This window comes from Miscanthus floridulus, chromosome 1 (assembly GCF_019320115.1).
Source record: "Miscanthus floridulus cultivar M001 chromosome 1, ASM1932011v1, whole genome shotgun sequence".
Classification (NCBI taxonomy): Eukaryota; Viridiplantae; Streptophyta; class Magnoliopsida; order Poales; family Poaceae; genus Miscanthus; species Miscanthus floridulus.
The window spans coordinates 155905893-155923000 of record NC_089580.1 but is presented as its reverse complement, the minus strand read 5'-3'; the positions used below and the strand labels follow the sequence as shown (position 1 = coordinate 155923000).

The 17108-nt window shown below is 42.9% G+C and overlaps 2 protein-coding genes across 3 annotated transcripts; both read right to left on the bottom strand.

Moving 5' to 3' along the window:
* Nucleotides 1–388: 388 nt before the first annotated feature.
* LOC136498960 (uncharacterized) lies at nt 389–2421 on the bottom strand. The gene has a single exon (XM_066494656.1). The coding sequence runs from the start codon at nt 1588–1590 to the stop codon at nt 769–771; it is 822 nt and encodes a 273-aa protein (XP_066350753.1). The 5' UTR covers nt 1591–2421; the 3' UTR covers nt 389–768.
* Nucleotides 2422–2764: 343 nt separating this feature from the next.
* LOC136544712 (protein HUA2-LIKE 2-like) lies at nt 2765–15704 on the bottom strand. 2 transcript variants are annotated; one of them, XM_066536779.1, is made up of 13 exons: nt 15182–15704; nt 12346–12422; nt 11587–12140; nt 10073–11462; nt 7796–8240; nt 7126–7234; nt 6934–7046; nt 6663–6844; nt 4978–5452; nt 4270–4888; nt 3920–4096; nt 3294–3339; nt 2765–3205 (listed from the first exon to the last, which is right to left on the bottom strand). In XM_066536779.1, the coding sequence occupies exons 1-12, from the start codon at nt 15305–15307 to the stop codon at nt 3314–3316; spliced, it is 4293 nt and encodes a 1430-aa protein (XP_066392876.1). In that variant the 5' UTR covers nt 15308–15704; the 3' UTR covers nt 2765–3205; nt 3294–3313. The 2 variants fall into 2 exon arrangements, with proteins under 2 accessions (XP_066392876.1, XP_066392881.1); XM_066536784.1 differs by having other exon boundaries at nt 11593–12140.
* Between the last annotated feature and the right edge of the window lie 1404 nt (nt 15705–17108).

The window sequence follows — 17108 nt, the reverse complement described above, 5'->3', positions numbered from 1 at the left end:
GGGCGGCGCCCTGGACACGGAGCGCAGTAGAGAGATTTTTTTTACGCCCTAGCCCAAGCATATTACCGTTGAAGATCAGGACACAGGGTCGTCCCAAAGAATCCGAATCACACGCCTCGTTTTCTTTGCGGTCATTATGCCAGCTGAGATGCCAGAGTAAGTGGTCCAAACAATTAATTAATATCATTCCGTTTGAATGGCAAAAGCATATGCTGTAACTACCTTCATCTCACAAAGAGTGATATTTTAGCGTTGTCGTAAATTAAATTATATTATCTCAAGTTTGACTAAGATTATATAAAGATTATGAAAATTTATGAGACCAAAAAAGTATATATCATTGTATATTCACCATGAAATATATTTTCATATATAGTGTGCCTATTGATAAGATTATATTCACCATAAAAATATTGATAATCTTTACTATAAACTTGATCAGATTGAAAATAAGGATGTACTAGCATTTGCTAAAAATAGCAGTAAATCAGTACCAAGGAGACATGTAGAAAAATTTTCAGGGACTACATTATCCTTCAAAAGTCAAACCTACTGGACGTGGACAACCAACATTGCAACCACATATATAACTCAAACGCGTACACCCCATGTCTACCTAATATATATATTGCCTACGTGAACAAAATGATCAAACATGCATGTAATCGTAAAGAAAGCTCGCGCGCGGCAGTTAATCAAACTCCGGCCATGAGCGGCAGCTGCATGGACGTCGTACGGTGGATGGCCGGCCGGCGACATGGGGGCTAGCTAGACGCCGCCGCAGCGGTAGGTGATCTTGCACGTCCTGCCGACCCTGACCACGTAAGTGTGCTGCGGCTTGACGAGGAAGGGGGGCAGCCGCAGCAGCGCCTCGCAGACGCAGTCCTTCTGCACCTCCTTGAGCCACCGGCAGCAGTCGCGGTACGCGCGGAGCTCCTCGTCGTGGTGGTGTTCGTCGTCGTCGTCATCGTCATCGTCATCGTCATCTTCGTCATCATCGTCTTCGTGGTCATCGTCGTGGTCCGGGTCGTCAGTGTCGTGGTGGTCTTCGTCGTCGTCGTGGTGATCATCGTCGTCATGATGTTCGTCGTCGTCAGCATGATCATCGTCGTGGTCAGGATCGTCGGCATCATGTTGGTCGTCGCCGTCGTCCCGCAGACGCCCACGGCGGCCCTGCCCGCGGCCTCGACCGCGCCCGCGCCCGTGCCCGCCGCGGGTGCGGTTGCCTTGGTGTTGGTGGTGACCAACGGTGCGGTTCCCAGCGACGACGCCGTGGCTGCCGTTATTCCTCGCCATCAGGGCCGAGATGCTGACGGCCGCAGCGTGGTGGCTGCGACGACGGTCGCGGTCATGATGCTCGTCGTCGTCGTGGTCATCCTCGTCCTCGTCGTCATCGTCGTGGTGGTGGTGCTCGTCGGGTGGGCTCGGCGGCAGGATGGAGCAGGCCTGGCTGGCGATGGCGAACTGGCTAATGCAGAACGCCTTGGCGCCCTTGGTCGGCTGCGCGACGGCGAGGCGCGCGAGGAGGGACGGGAGGAGGAGGAGGAGGACGGCGGCGAGCACCGCGACGTGAGACGCCGGGGCCGCCATGGATCGTCTTGTGGCCTAGCAGCTAGATAGTGCTCGCTCAGCCGTTGTGACCTCCTAGCCTCTCCGGCTCTCCCTAGCTCGCTGGCGGCGTGCGGCTTGTTTATATAAAGACATGAGATTATTTCAAGTAGTTGGGTCAGCCGCTGCACGGTCTCGTCTCGGTCTGGATTAGGTGCTTGCTTCCTCCTGCATAACCAGACGAGACGAGTAGGAGTAGGAGTGAGCGGATCATCGGTGCATGCTCTGAATTAGGTGCTTCATACCGGTGGCATGCATCGACCCAGGCCAACGACTTGTTGCCTCCTTCAGCGCATGGCCACCCTGTTTACATGCATATATACACAGGTACTGGTTTGCTGGTGAGAGGTCAGTGGCCCTTTGGTCATGCATGCAACTCACTTGTTTTTGGCTTTGATGGTACGTAGATGGATGCTGGCATTCTAGCTAGGGGACACTGCATGTTAGCTCTCATATGTTCGTCGAAGACTCTTTTAAACAGGAGTACTTGAGACTGGCGCCGCTCCACAGCGCCATTGACAATACAGCCAACAAAAAAAAAATGAACAATAAAGTACTTCATCCGTATAAATCATGAACAATAATATATATACCCCATCCGCTTAATAGCAGTTGTAGTTCTACCTTTGTTATTTGTTCTAAGCGAAATATTTCAATTCTATCTTTGACCATAAATTTTCAAGATTCATATAGTTTAACAACACGCGGATTATACTTTATGAAAAATATTACTCATGATTCATCTAAAAACATAAATCTTATTAGAAACGTTTGACGACTTTGGACAAATTTAAATCAAACACCTTTCAGAGATCATCACAAATACTAGTCGATCGTCACATATATGATCTTAAATCAAATAAATATAAGCTATAAGGAATAATTTTTCATTGTAACCCCAGTAGTGTTGTCAATCTCTGGAAGAGTAATAAGCTAAAATGGTTCGACCAACACCAGCCACAAATTAAATGGAACTATATTTGTGATCACAGGAAGTACCACGTAACATTAGATTTTGTAGTTTTCTAGGGAAACAATAATGATCAATCGCAAGTCATTAGTTCCGCCATATGTACTTGCTCTATATACATACACGAAAATGGGGTTGAAAAGAAGTGAACATCAAAGCTGAAACTGTCCAGATGCAAGGAGTGAGTGATCGGACAGGTCACCAGCAGGTGCAAAATGATTTGTATTTCACTCTCTTTTGGCATATATGTACGCTGTACTCAAACAGTCTCGGCAAGTCATCAGAGCAGCTGGCTGTCGTCTGAGGCCAGAAGGAATTCAGGAATGGGCATGAGCAATGAAATCGAAGACTCTGGCACTAACAAATACAATCTAATAAGACTACAATCGGTTGATAAAAGACATCCTATCCCTACAACTCAGCTCTGCATGTGGTCGCACAGTCTACCCCTAGGATACAACAGCACTTCAGGCAGACCGACTGCCATAGAATCCTTGAGATACATATGTACAAGGAGGCAGGTACAGCTCCCACTTTCCTGGAGTGTTCCGTTTCTGCCTTAATCTGAAGCAGAGACACCAGACTCTCCCAGGTTAAGCCCCCGCAGACTAAGAAAAGCATCAGCACCTGAAACAAACGGGATGTCAGAAGAAACAAAGAGGACAATGCCTTGTAAACCTCAACAAAAGCACTGCCAAAGTAACAAATAGCCTACCACTTCAATATTGCAAAAGGTTATCTAGGTCTCCATCCATTATGTCCTGCAGTACGAAAGGTGCATTTAGTATCCACAATTTTTACTCGCCAAGAAAAGGGAATGTGAGAACTCAGAAGCTCTTATTTTAGCATCTCACAACAAACAAATGAAATAAATACAACTTTGTTATTAACAAATTAACAAGTAACAGGAATTATAATTAGTGGACTACTGATGAAAAGCTACTTAAAGTAAACATAAAATGGAGAACAAGATTCTGATCCTATTCAACAAAACTATGGAACTCTTTCACGTCGTTGCCACCTGACTTTTCGCTGAAGCTCGTGAGTGAAGCCTGAAAATCCTCTACCTTAGCAACAAAATTATACTCCATCCCAAAACATAAGGATTTTTTTTTGTCATAAAAGCTTTTAGTTTAGTATTAACATCTACAAGTTCATAAATATTACTGTTCTTTTTTTATAAACTTAGTATAGTTTGACTTGGGACAAACCAAAGTCCTCAATATTTTGGGACTGATGGACTAGCAATTCTTTACAAGACCGGATTTCAAGAAACAAATATTAATAGGAAATGGAAGCAACTTTCATTAAAAAGCATATATATCAACACATGTTACATACCTCCAGCTGCATGTGAAACTGGAGGCTCCACAGAATGTCTTGAGGGAGAATAGTCATTAGATATCCTAGGTGGCCTAGACCACCCTGCACAAGGCCCTGGTGGAGGATCTGAAGGTCGCCCATAGTGCATTGGGGCTGGTGGAGCTTCAAAATGGTCAGGAATCGGAGGAGGTCCTGCTTATGACTCAACAACAAGACAAATCAACTCAGTGCTGGATGTAGATGATCATATAACAAGCAATAGCTCATTCCTTCAAAAGGATTAGCATATCTTATTTTTATTAGGGTACCTTACAGCATGATGACCATGATAAATAAGAAGAGATTCATGACCATGGCAAGAAGTGTACCTGGAGGAAAAGGATATCTTCCCCTGTCAGCAGCCTCATTGTGCATTGGCCCCCTAATAGCTCTCTCATCGAAGTGATGTTCTCTGTCATCAAAATGATGTCTTCTATCATCGAAGTAATGGCCTCTATCATCATAGTGATATCCTCTATCATCATAGTGGTATCCTCTATCATCATAATGTTGTTGCCTGTCATGCCCATGATGCCTTCTATCATGTCTGTGATGACCTCGATCATGTCCATTGTACCGATATCTCTCAGGATAAGGTGGACAGTTATTACCCCAGTGATGTGGCCTATGTTGGTGTTCTGGCGGCACAGAAGGGAATTGATTTGGAGGTGGTGGAGGGGGTGGTGGTTGCAGATGATATCCCTCGTTAGGCATTGTTGTGGCTGGAGGCCGATGATAGTTATTCCCATGGTATGGTGCAGGGGGAGCAGGGAAACTACCATGGGGACCAGGAGGATTGAGTGGTGCCATTGGTGGGGGAGGTGGTATCTGATTTGGTTGCCCTCCATATCCCGAATTATTAAAAGGTGGGGGTGGCAATGATGCAGCAGAAGAATTCATGTTACCTGGGTGCTCTGCAATTGAATGCGGTTGTTGACTTTGAACATTCTGTAAAAAAGAAAAGAAAGAAGTACCTATTAGGTACATGGCATTATGATTGCATAATCTCTTCTTGCACAGGAACAAAATATACATACATATGTAGTTCTTGGAGGATGCGGCCCAATGGGATCAGATGCCATTTGTAATTTAGGCTGCATCTGCGCACTCTGAGGAACGGGGGCAGGTAGAGGAGGTGGCACAGGCGGAGGAGATGATGGCAACGGCGGAGGTGATGGAGGCCAGTCCACAGGAAGTGGAGGGCCAACATCTGAATGCCGTTGATCAGATGGTGCACAATTGGTGTCACTTTGCTCTGTTTGGCATTTGGTGGTTGCTTCAATATCAGATGGTGGAGCTACATCCTCCATCTCAAGCTCACCATCAACCTCTTCAAGAATGTGGTGATGCTTCTCAACAGGTATTTGAGATTCTTCATTGTCATCATTATATGGGGCATCCTGTTCAGGTGTAACAGCTTCAAAGCTCAAGCTCCTATCTTCAGAAGAGCTTTCTTCCTCTTCTTCAAGTACTTTTGTACAAATTAAGTTGGGTAGCTGAAAACCAGCATTGCTGTTGACAACAATGAGACACACAACCATGAGGCAAATAGACGAAAGTAGGAGAAACGCTCAGGACAAAAGATGATGTTACATGCTCTATGTGCGTAACTGATTTGTTAAAGTAATAAGGCCAAATTGAAAGGCCCGCTAGGACCCAAGATGCCACAGATGCAGCTCCGCATTGCATGTATCATGCATGATCGTAAACACGTCATCACTTTTTTTTCTGCCATTTGTGTTCCATATCTATTATAGAAAGGTTGTTTTATGGGTATTGTTCAGTCTGGACTCTTAAGCAACTTTTCTAAGCGCCCCCTTGTATTTCCAGTGATAGCTCTGTTACATTTTTCTTAGCTGATGTACAAGTTCAATAAAGGGCGTACCCAGTGCAGAGTATAGCAAAAGAGGGCAAGCAAAACAATTTAACTGCTGGAGATTTTTTTCCCAAATATTTGCTAATTCTTTGTCGGTACTAGTACCAGTTACCAAAAAGCCAAAATAGCACATTGCTTAACAAACCAACTTACGAAATCTCTACACCTAAAAAAGACTGTAACATCATCGTCTACCCAGTGATACCAAGTCTCGATCCCTGCTCACGCGCCCGCGTCTGATACGAATCATCCTCCACTCGGAGCTCATGCGTACGCATCCTACCCGGTTCCGATACAAAGACTAGATCCACGTGTCCATGTCCGATACGAAGTCCTCGGAGCTCACGCGTCTACGTCCGATTACTGGGGTTCAGTTCAATAAATTGTGGCCCCGGTGCAACGCACGGGCATATATCTAGTTATAAAAGAATGCCCTAATGGGTTTGTATGAGCAAAATCATGGACATGGGGATATAAACAAAGATACCCTAATCAAACCTACCTAGGGCTAGCACATGATTTTTTTTATGGACGGTGAATTCATATAGTTCTTGCCCTGATTGTGCATTGGGACACAACAAATAAAAGATTATTGCATATAGAGAAAATAATTGAAGAAGTTGCAAACATAAGACACTATAGCATATAGCTTAAAACCATTTTTCAATTCCAAAATACGAAAGTAGGCTGCCAAACCTCCAATTCTCATATGTATTTGTAAGCAACAAATAGAAAACTAGTGCTTATTGCATGATAACATGCAAATGATACAAGCATGTAACGCTCACACTCATATAGCTTTAACCATTTTCATTACAGGAACATAATAAAGGGATAGCACCATACCTCCCATACTCATCAACAAGCATTCCTTCATTGTCACGCAAAGGGTCATTTAGAGCTCTCTCTGTTCTTGAAGGACGGCGAGAACTTCCAAATGATGCCTCGTTGATAGTCTCAATTTCTCTAATATGGTGACGGATGACATATTCTGAAAGTGTTTTCCTTTCAAGCCAAAGTTTCAAAACCTAATAATTAAATGACAAATTTGTAAGAAGCAAAAGAAAAGGTAGTGCAGCATGTGATGTCTACTCTCAAGACCATCAAATGTACTTACCTTGAGACATTGCTTTCGATTCTCCCATGCTGAGTTTCCAGGAGGTGCAGCAGCATAGAGAATTCGAGGTAGAACTGCCTGAATGAGAGAGGGATATACATCTCCAGATCCACCTGCATAATTTTTAATGTAATCATAAATACCATCATAAAAAAATAATAATGAACCAAAAATGGGAAGGCTAACACCTACCTTTCTGATTGCGGGAGCATTGTGTTATTGAATCTACAAGAAAGAAGAGATCCACCCTCTTATATAAATTTGATTCCTTTTCCAGGTGTTCAACGATGATGTCAATTGCCTAATCAATCAAACAAAAAAAAAGGCATCAGAAAATTTTGATATATAGCACTTTGGTGGAAGAAATAAGGGCCATATGATTCTCTTCATAAGCTGGATGCACGCAGCATGCACGTTTATGTAAATTTCACAAACTAAACTAGAATTTGTAAGTGGCATGTCTGACAGGATTATCACTTGTTATTTCCAAGTCCTCAAAGCTTATGATATGGTTCCTCATACTATGTCTAAGCAAGTAGAAAAATATCAGAGATGGCTCTCTTAGGTAACAAGCTACATACATCAAAATGATATGTCTGCTCCTCAAGTTAGCATAAGGCATATAAAACACATCATCACCAGAGTAAGAAAACCAAGAAACGAAATCTACGCTAATCAATCCACCAAAAATCCAGTATATCGAACAAACCAGCTACATCAAAAAAATCCAAAATCAAACAAATCAAGACAATCCTAAAGAAACATCTAGTCACAGAGCATGAACAAAGAACTAGGAGTCTTATGGAAAACGGTTTTTTTATGTGAACAAATACAACAAAAGGAGGGATATGCAGAGTCTAACCTCACCAGCAATGCCAAATTTAGCACACTCAATAGCAAGACGTGTCGCGCGTGATATACTTTCTTTGGTTCTTGTCAATGTACTGAGGAAATCTTTGAAAGACCTTCGTGCTGCATTGGCTTCATCATGCCCTGCTAATTTCCTCGGTTGAATATTATCAAAAGGACTCCTAGAATGAACATTATCATTTCCAGACGTGGGCCTGATTATCCGATTTGAGGGTGACAACTGCCTGTGTGATCCTTCCTTGGGAGGTGTATTTATTGATGTCTCAGGAATATACTTGGCATTTAGGAAGTTATCTGGAAAGGAAGTTGATCGAGAAAACCTTCTAGCTTGTGCAACAGCTATAAGTTCTTTCATTGGCATTGAATCTGGAGAAGTGCTCCTGTCCTTGATTTTTCTATGGTTCAGTTCTTTCAATGCCAAAGACGAGAACGTATGCCTGCAAGACAAATAAGTACAGTCATGCCTTATCAGAAGGCTGCTTTGTAAATTTAAGCACCAAGTTGGAAGGTACAACAGAAGATCACAACAGCAAGACAGCAGCATGTTCAGGAACCTAATCTACAATATCCCTACCTCTGTTTCACTATATTTTATCCATAGCAGACCAGGTGCACTAAATAAGTAACAGGTCCAGGAAAAAAATAATGTGAAATGACTATCTGTACCCATATTAAATGTTATGATATAATCATTTCTCTTCTATCAAATCATTTAGTTAGGGGAAGGGAGTGGAAGTATTGCAATAACTACACCCTCATAAGTCATATCCTCCACAGACAAACATTACAGAACATTTTCTGCCGAAGCCATGTGCAAAAATAGTAAAACAAAGGGAAGAAATAAATACTCTATAGAACTGTAGATATTGCATTCAGATTTCATAGAAGAATTACTTTAGCCTATGCTTCACAAGTTCACAGTTTGATTGAAATGAACAACAAAATCTACTCTCCATCCATTTTACAATATTTGCCCAAATTCTCAGGAAGCAGCGTCTCAAAAATGTTTGTGCATCACAAAAATGTTAGTGTATTTTTAAAGAAAAAATTAAGTGCAATAACTCCACTCCCCACCCCTACTTTAGTACTGTGAAGACAAAAAAACATGCAGGTTGATAGGACCAGTCATATCTAATAGGCGAATGTGTACTCATCTTCTTTTTTTTCCTTACATTAGTGTTTCCTTGGTTTGTGCACATGTTGGGTTCAGATAAAAAATACGGGAGTACACCTTCAGGATAATAAAAATTAGATTTTAGTAAGTGGATGGCAGTCTAATATGTATGACAGAAGAATCATGATCTTAGGAAACCATAAGTGAATATAAAGGTTAATACAGTACTTTCCATTCTTGTAGAACATAGGCATCATGCTTAAGCTTAATAACAGCACAACACAAGAGCTCCAAAAAACATAGGAACTTTGAAGGATTTTCAGTTCCTATAGGAAAAAATCCTATGAAGCCCTTTGGAACAAAGGAATGCTTCCCAACAATTTCTTTGAAATTCCTATGGATTGAGAAATAGGTAATTTTGGAGGAAATAAAACATGAGGTACAACCTCATTGTTTTGTTCCCTATGTTTCTCCTACATTGCTTCCAAAGGCATCTTCCCAAACCTTCCTTTGTTCTGAAATCTTGTAGGATTTGAAGTGTTAGGGCATTTCACTCCTACTTTTTTCCTATTCCTGTGTTTTGTAAATCCTTTGTTCCGAAGGGGGGCTAAACAATGGATATTTTCATGCTTCAAGCATGTCCCAATAATAACAAAATTGTGCTCTGCAAAATTAATCTCGGCCAGCTCAAAAAACCTATCAATTAGCAGTGTCCAGATATAGCATCTGGTGCACAACGAGGTAGAAAACAGCGCCCAGCTATTTCATATTTTTTAGAAAGAATTGTGCAGCATAAGTGAATAGTCCACAGATATCCATCACCAAAATTATCACGACACAAGCACTTTGACTATTATTTGTAAAAAAAACAGGGAGACTAGTTTTCAGAGTCCTAAGCCATCACATAGACCTAGTTTTGCATATGCAATTTCAAAAGTAGACATCTTTGGTGAAATAATCATCTCACATCATCCAGAAAAAATGAGAAGGCCCATCATAACACACTTGGGAAAAGATGCATGTCAAAAATAGAAATGGCACATGCACCAAAATTGCAAAAGAGCAACATAGATATGTAGGTGCAAAATACATCATATATTCATGTTCAAAACATTAAAGGTAACATCAGCATAAAAATAAGATCTTAGATCTTACACTTCAGATGTCCGGGTGTCTGCATCGGATTGTATACTGGATGATTTAGTAGCCAACGAAGAGTTGCTTGCCGTATCCCCCACATTGTTCACTGAATCCACTACAATAGTCTCACTATGTTGTATAGTGTTGCTCATCACATTGTTGTTTGAACGGTCAATTGGTTCTGCACTTCTGTCAACATCACAAACAGCAGAGCCAAATGGTTTCGTCTCTTTGACACCACTTGCTGACACATTTTCACTGGCTTTCTCCAAACATGAAGACAACCGGTCAGGTACAGATGTGGCTTGTGTAACATCAAGTGCAGGCCGATTCAATTTCATACAAAGGGCTGAAGTTTTCCCACAGGAATCATTATCTAGTTCACTAAAAACACAAGAACCATTGGCCGTTTTAGTATCCATGAGGGTTTCTTCACAGGAATCATTTTCTCTTGAAGGAACTGAAGCAGAATCAGGAATGGTGTTATTTTGTAAAATTGGTTCTGAGGTACATTTGCCCGATGGGTTATGCACGAACTGTGTGTCTAAAGAAGGTTCAGGGCTTTGAACTATTACAGGATTATTGGATACTGTGACTACTGCATCTGCAGATTTATTAGAATGGCTGTTTGCTGTCAACAAAGAGCCATTTAGAGCCATTTCATTTGGTCCTGTCACTTCAGGTATATTGTTGATATTCTCAGCAACATTAGCAGACATCGCTTCTAAGGCACGATGAAGGCGTTTTGAAGGAGGCAAAGCAGCTTCCACATCTAATGCTAAAATTTTTGGATGGTATTCTTTATTCTTCCAAGGAAGATGAGCTTCCTTTAACAGGATAGTTGTGTCAAATTTGCAGGACGGATTAGAAGCAGAATTTACGACTGTGGACACCTGATCAGCTGAGTAATCATTGGCAGGACTTGCAGGTTTACCATTCCTATCACATTGGTCCAAGGTTGTTGCAAGCTCTGGCTTCTTATTAGAAGCATCAATTTCATCAACTGGTGAATCCTCCAACTGAGACCTTCCCATTCGGACCCTTGCCCTTTTGACCAATGGCAAGTGCTCATCTCCATCTGACTTGCTTACTTCATTCTTCGAATTTGGAGAATCTGGAAGGATTTCACTGTACTCAGCACGTAATTGCTCATCTTTATTTGGTGTTGTACAATCTTTATAATGAGGAACAGGTTTTCTATCTGATTTTCTTTTTCTCGTGAAAATTACTGCTGTGTTTGATGTGCCATTTGATTTCAATTCTGTCTCTGAAGTTCCATTTTCAGATGCTTCACTGTTACAAGTACTATCCACCTTAGCAGGAGGATTAAACATTCTGTTGCTGTTACTAGCCCCCAAAGTTGGTTGGTTGGAAGTGCCTCCGCCAGAATGCAACCAGACATTATCTGATGTAGAAACAGAACCTGAGTTAGCTTTGTCATCCTCATGCCTATGACGACTGGAACTGTTCCTTATGTTCACCAGGAACCAAATCAATAGAAGCCAAATTGGTATGATAAAAAAATTTACCAGAACCTTGAGCCTTTCTCGATTCCACACTTATTGAACTTCTTGACTTCCGCAGAGATGGAACCCTACTACGTGTGTAGCAATTTTGTGGCTGTGCATCCCTTTTCTTATTTGAAAATGAATTAGTACGCAAAGAAATATCCCTCATTTCATCAAGGACGGATACATTTTCAGCAGGCTCAGGGGCAGAATTTACAACACAGCACTCGTCACCCATTATAGTGACTGAAGGCCTGTCAGAATTGACCATGTCATGTCTCCTGGTAGTGACATAATGATCTTCTATCTTTTTATCATTGTGCATATAAGAGCTACTGACCAGATTTTCAGTATCCATGCAGCTATTATTTTCAGCAAACTTTTCTACGCCTGGCTTTACTTCTTCGGCAGCCAAGTCAACCTTGTTATTACCTTTATCCCTTAGAGAATCATAAACTTCAATTATCTCATCAACTGCTCTCAGGAAATCAGCCCCTTTACCATGTCGCTTAGCAAGTAGAGATCTTTTTTTCTCTTCAGTGAATGCCTCGAGATCAGCATAATTGCAGAAAGCACTGCAATAGAAAGAACTAAGAGTCACAAATAACTTACAGGTTGAAATGGTTCTAAAACATGATTTACTTTTTGAGAAGGAACTACCAAAAAGTGCTAATATAAGCTAATCAAAAGTAACAATACTCAGATGGTTCCAAAAAAGAGGATGTTAAGAAGATACAAAAGAAACTCACAAATTCAAATAAAACTGAAAATAGCACTTACATCTGTTTAGTACCATAGAAATAAACCAGCGGTTTCTTTTTAGTAGAAGGCATCTTCCACTGCTCTGGTTCACTAATCTGCAAAAGTACGAATATTCACAAAATGAACTAATTTCTTCATATTCCCTCACGAAAAAGGTAACTTCTGAAAGTGCAAAATGGAATTTCATACAAGCATACGCTCACATGAATACCGGCGCCCTACTAGGGTTAGCCAGACCTAAAGTACAGAGAAATAGCACGAGTAAGCCTGTGGCATTTCATGAGAGTCATCTCCTCTGATAAAATAAAAATACAAACACTTTTAGGTTTGTCCTAACTCCTAAGTCAAACTTCTTTTAACATTGACCATCACTATCTATAGTTTTATAGACAACACAAAATTGGCATTACCAGATTAATTATGAAAAAGTATTCATGGTATACAAATCTTCGAATTTAAGATTATATATTTTATAGATATTACTAGTTGAAATGTCATATTGGAGAAAATGTCGATGTCCAAATAGGGTTATATTCATGACGAGAGTAAGTATACCAATTGAACTTAAAATAAAGCCCCAAAAGAAAATGAATATACTGGGAACCATAATCACTCTTAGGAAAGTGTCCACAACAGCTACAGAGCAGACAGAAAGTTAACAGTATACCTTTTCGGTGAATACAGGATGAGAGAAATTTTGCAAGGATATCGATGTAACATGAGTTTTGACTGGAAGCACTTAAGCATTTCACCTAATAGTTAGGGCCTTAGGGGGCAGAATGCAAAGAAAATAATGACACACTATTGAGACGGAAACCATCACTTAATCTAATCAATCTGTCATGTCAATAATGAACAGTACGTTTGTAAGTGTTTATTGTCCAAAATCACCCATAGCGTGCTTCCCAACATAAGAATGGCCAAGCCAACATATAGCAAGTAGTGATGTTCAACCAAGCTTCTTGAGTCCATTCTATTTGTTCAGGTAAGGAATTGTGGGAGGCTGCATTTGGCATCACAGCACAGGACAGAAGATGATGCACTTGGTTCCATCCTAAATACTGGTCATTTCAGCAAACACAGGCTTAATACATCCCCTGACATTCCTGTAGCAGTCAATGCCAAGTTGGCAATGGCCCAAAAACATCACATACGGAGACTGAGAACTACCCATGTGCTCTCAAGTTCAGACTTTCCAACATCTCTGCCCAAACATCTCAATCCAAACCCACACACTTAAGTCACAGCATTATGGGCTCTACATTTATCTTACTCTACAATCATAGTAAATAATACATGCAGGATAAGCTTTTGTAGTGTTTTACAATCCCTTTTTGCAATATTTGGACATATGCACCGCCAATTTAAACAAAGCAAATGACTAGCCATATATTTTTGTTTAAATTAACTTCAAAAAATAATCTGCCTAATGAAATATATTTAACATATCTATTTTCATGCAATGGAACAGAATACAGGAATGGCGCATTACCAAAACATTCCATCCCAGAAACCAAACATAAAACTTACTGAAATAAATCAACAATTATGTGTTCAAATGTTCAATTAGGGTGCTGCGACTAGAAGGATTAAGAATACTTGCAAAGTGGTTTAACAAATGTGATGAGAATGAGAAGCGTTTTTGAGTGGAGGAGAAATTATAAAGAAAAAGAATCACAGCAAAAACTAGAACAACCTATAGAGCTAGAAAATTGAATTAGATCTTTTGTATCACCAAACAGTCATATACAAAGTCAGAAGAGCTCTATAAACTCAGAAGAATCTGCATGAAGTTGCTAAACATATGACACCTGTGGTGTGACTACCAATACCAATACGAATAGAGGGCATCTTTTAGCTTGTTTAACCCTTGGTCCAAATTTAAAACAAAACATGAGAGAACATTTAACGCGCACTTAGTTGCAGACCACTCCTGTAGTATAGAAGCACGCATGCATATAATATTTCGCATAATATGAACACCATACACAAAAACAACAAATCTTATGCTATTTTTTCCCACTGCAGATGAATCCGAATTTCATTACTGAAAAGCAACGAAATTAAAAAAGTTTGATGCCATTCAAGAAGAAAATCTTATGCTACTTTAGACGTGATAAAAAATGAAATGACAAAGTGCCGCCTTGTAGAACCTAGGAAGCATCAGATATCCTGGCATCTGTAGTTGTAAACAGGAAGTACAAAGAGCAGCCAGATCCCCAAGAACGAAGTCCATATCCTTAACCAGTTAACCACTACAATAAGCTATGAAATCCATAGGTCAAATTGGGTCGAAATCTTAATGCACATCCAAACACAAGGAAGATGGCCCCTAATCAGTAATCGCCCAAATCCTACCTAGCCCCCATGCCATAAACCACAAGTAGCACCAGATCCCTACAAGAACCCAACATCTAAACAAACAAATCACCCAGAAATGAACCAAGCTAGGCCAAAAAATGCAGTAGAAATCAGCCCCTACTCCCTAAAGCTCAGCAGAAAGTAAGGGAAAGGGATTTCTTTTACTAAAGATCCTATCTTTTTTGAGCATGTGGTAACCAAAACCCTGCTCGCACAAATTCCCTGCGCTATGCAGCAACTAGGAGGGCAAAATTAGCGCAGATTAATAGCTAAAATGGCCAAATCGGGGTAGGAGACCATGTGAAAACCTAAGATTTAACCAAACCGACCGCTGGGCAGCCCCCAGACACCGGCCTTCCGCGTCCCCCACCAAACCCTAAGCGAGAAACCCCCGCCAAGACCCAGAATCCCCGGACCCCCAGGCTGCGCAGGCCACAAGGAGGCCACAGATCAGCGAGCAGAGCAGAAGGAGCTGTTGAGACGACGCACTCACCATAGCCGGCCAGGCCGGGAAGCCCTTCATCTTGGCGAGCACGAGGTCGCCCACCTTCCACTTGGCCGCGGCAGCCGCCGCCGCGGCCGCCGCAGCCGCTGCGCGCTTCCTCTTCGCTGGCGCCATCGCCCCGCCACCGCCACCGCCCGTCTACCAGCCCGCCGCCGACCCCCGCCCAGCACCGATCAGGGCTCACAGGGCGACCCCGCGACGGCTAGCGCCTGCGCCCGTGGAGCGGCGGCGGGTCCGCAGGAAGCCAGTGCTCCGCCCGCCCGTGGTCCTAGTTCTCTCAACGGCGGCGGCGAGGAGCGGAGGCATGGGAGGGGGGGGGAGAGGGAGCAGGAGCAGGAGAGGTAGCTTTGGGGATTTTTATTTTTTTGGTTCTCCTCTCGGTATTATTTTGTGCGCGTTTTTTAGTAGTTTATTATTTACTCGAGCCGTCGAGCGTGCGACTGCGCTCGCGCTGTGCTGTGAGAGGGCGTGGGGTTGGTAGTTCGGTGGAAGAGGGAAGGGAGAAGGGAGGGAGGACGGAGGACGGAGGAGGGCGTGGGAGGGGTGAAGAAGCGGTGGCCTGCTTGAGAGGTGGGGTGCGCGTCAGCAGGACGGAGCGGCTTTGCTGCCGCGTGCCCATCTCCATATCCGCCGAATCTGGCTTTTGCGTCCGAATTTTTTATTTATTTTTTGCTCTTTTTTTTAAATTTTTCACAAATATGTATGATTTTAAAATCTGGACCATTCGCTCGATGCCATCTTACAAGTCTCGACGCCAAAGGCTTTGGCGTCTAGGTCGGGGCCACGTTGGCGGCATGAACGTTGACCTGGCAGGCAACACGGCGCCGGGGTTGTTAGCACCGAGCTTGGCGCCGTGGTTATTGGCGCCGAGGTGGCAGGCAGCAGCAAGAGGAGACTTCTGTTTTGATGATCACGCTCTCGGCGTGCTCAGCGCCTCTGTTCTCGCGGGCGCCATGCTCCACTGGTTCGTGCTGCGGCGGAGGGGACTGCCGTTAGCGGCGTTGGAATAGGGGGAGGCCACACAGTTTCCACGACATCGGGCATCGGGGCCACTGTCAGGTGACAGCTTCCATGAGCGCAACCTGATCGGCATCGGGGGTTTCGGCAACATGTACCGTGGTTCGCCATGAAGCGCGCCGCGCGCTCCTCGCGGCAGGTGCTTCTTCCCCGACTTCCGGACGGGGATCGCGGTGCTGTATCGCATCCAGGCATCGGAGCCACCTGTACGACTCGGGGGCCGAGGAGCCACCGGTGTCGTGGACGCAGCAGGCCGGAGTTTTGCATGGGCGCGGCGAGGGGCTTGCACACCGGGCTACCCCGAGAATCATCCACCAACATCCTCCTCGGCGACGACGACAGTCGCCAAGGTGGCCGAACTTCGGGCTAGTCACGCATCGACCTAGTGGTTCGGCGTGGTGCTGGTGATCGAGCTGGGCCGCGATCGGATCAACAACCACCTCGCCGAGTGGGTCGTGGAGTCTGCCAGTCCCGGACGAGCATTCAGATCACATGCAATTGTGCTAAAAAAGAAAACTTCTACTCACCGGTGGCCAATGTGTGCCGGCTGTCATCTCTTAAATCTGAGTGGCCAATGTGTGCTTGCAGTCTTCTCTTAAATCTGAGCTACGTTCTATTACTAGCACAGTTACACTAACTTAAAAGTGCAATTTTCGTACTCAAACTATTACATACCTCTAAGAAAATATAATACCAATCAATCATATTGTTTTCCGGCACAGATTATCATATCTTTATTTCTATGCAAATTGATGATACATACTCCTATGATATAAAGGCCTAGTCATACTGGACCACACACTGTTGCAGAGCACAAAATTACAAAGAGAATGAGAGAGAGAGAAAATCAAAGTACACTTATTTCAAAACCACCTTAACAGCAAAAAAAAATAGTAAC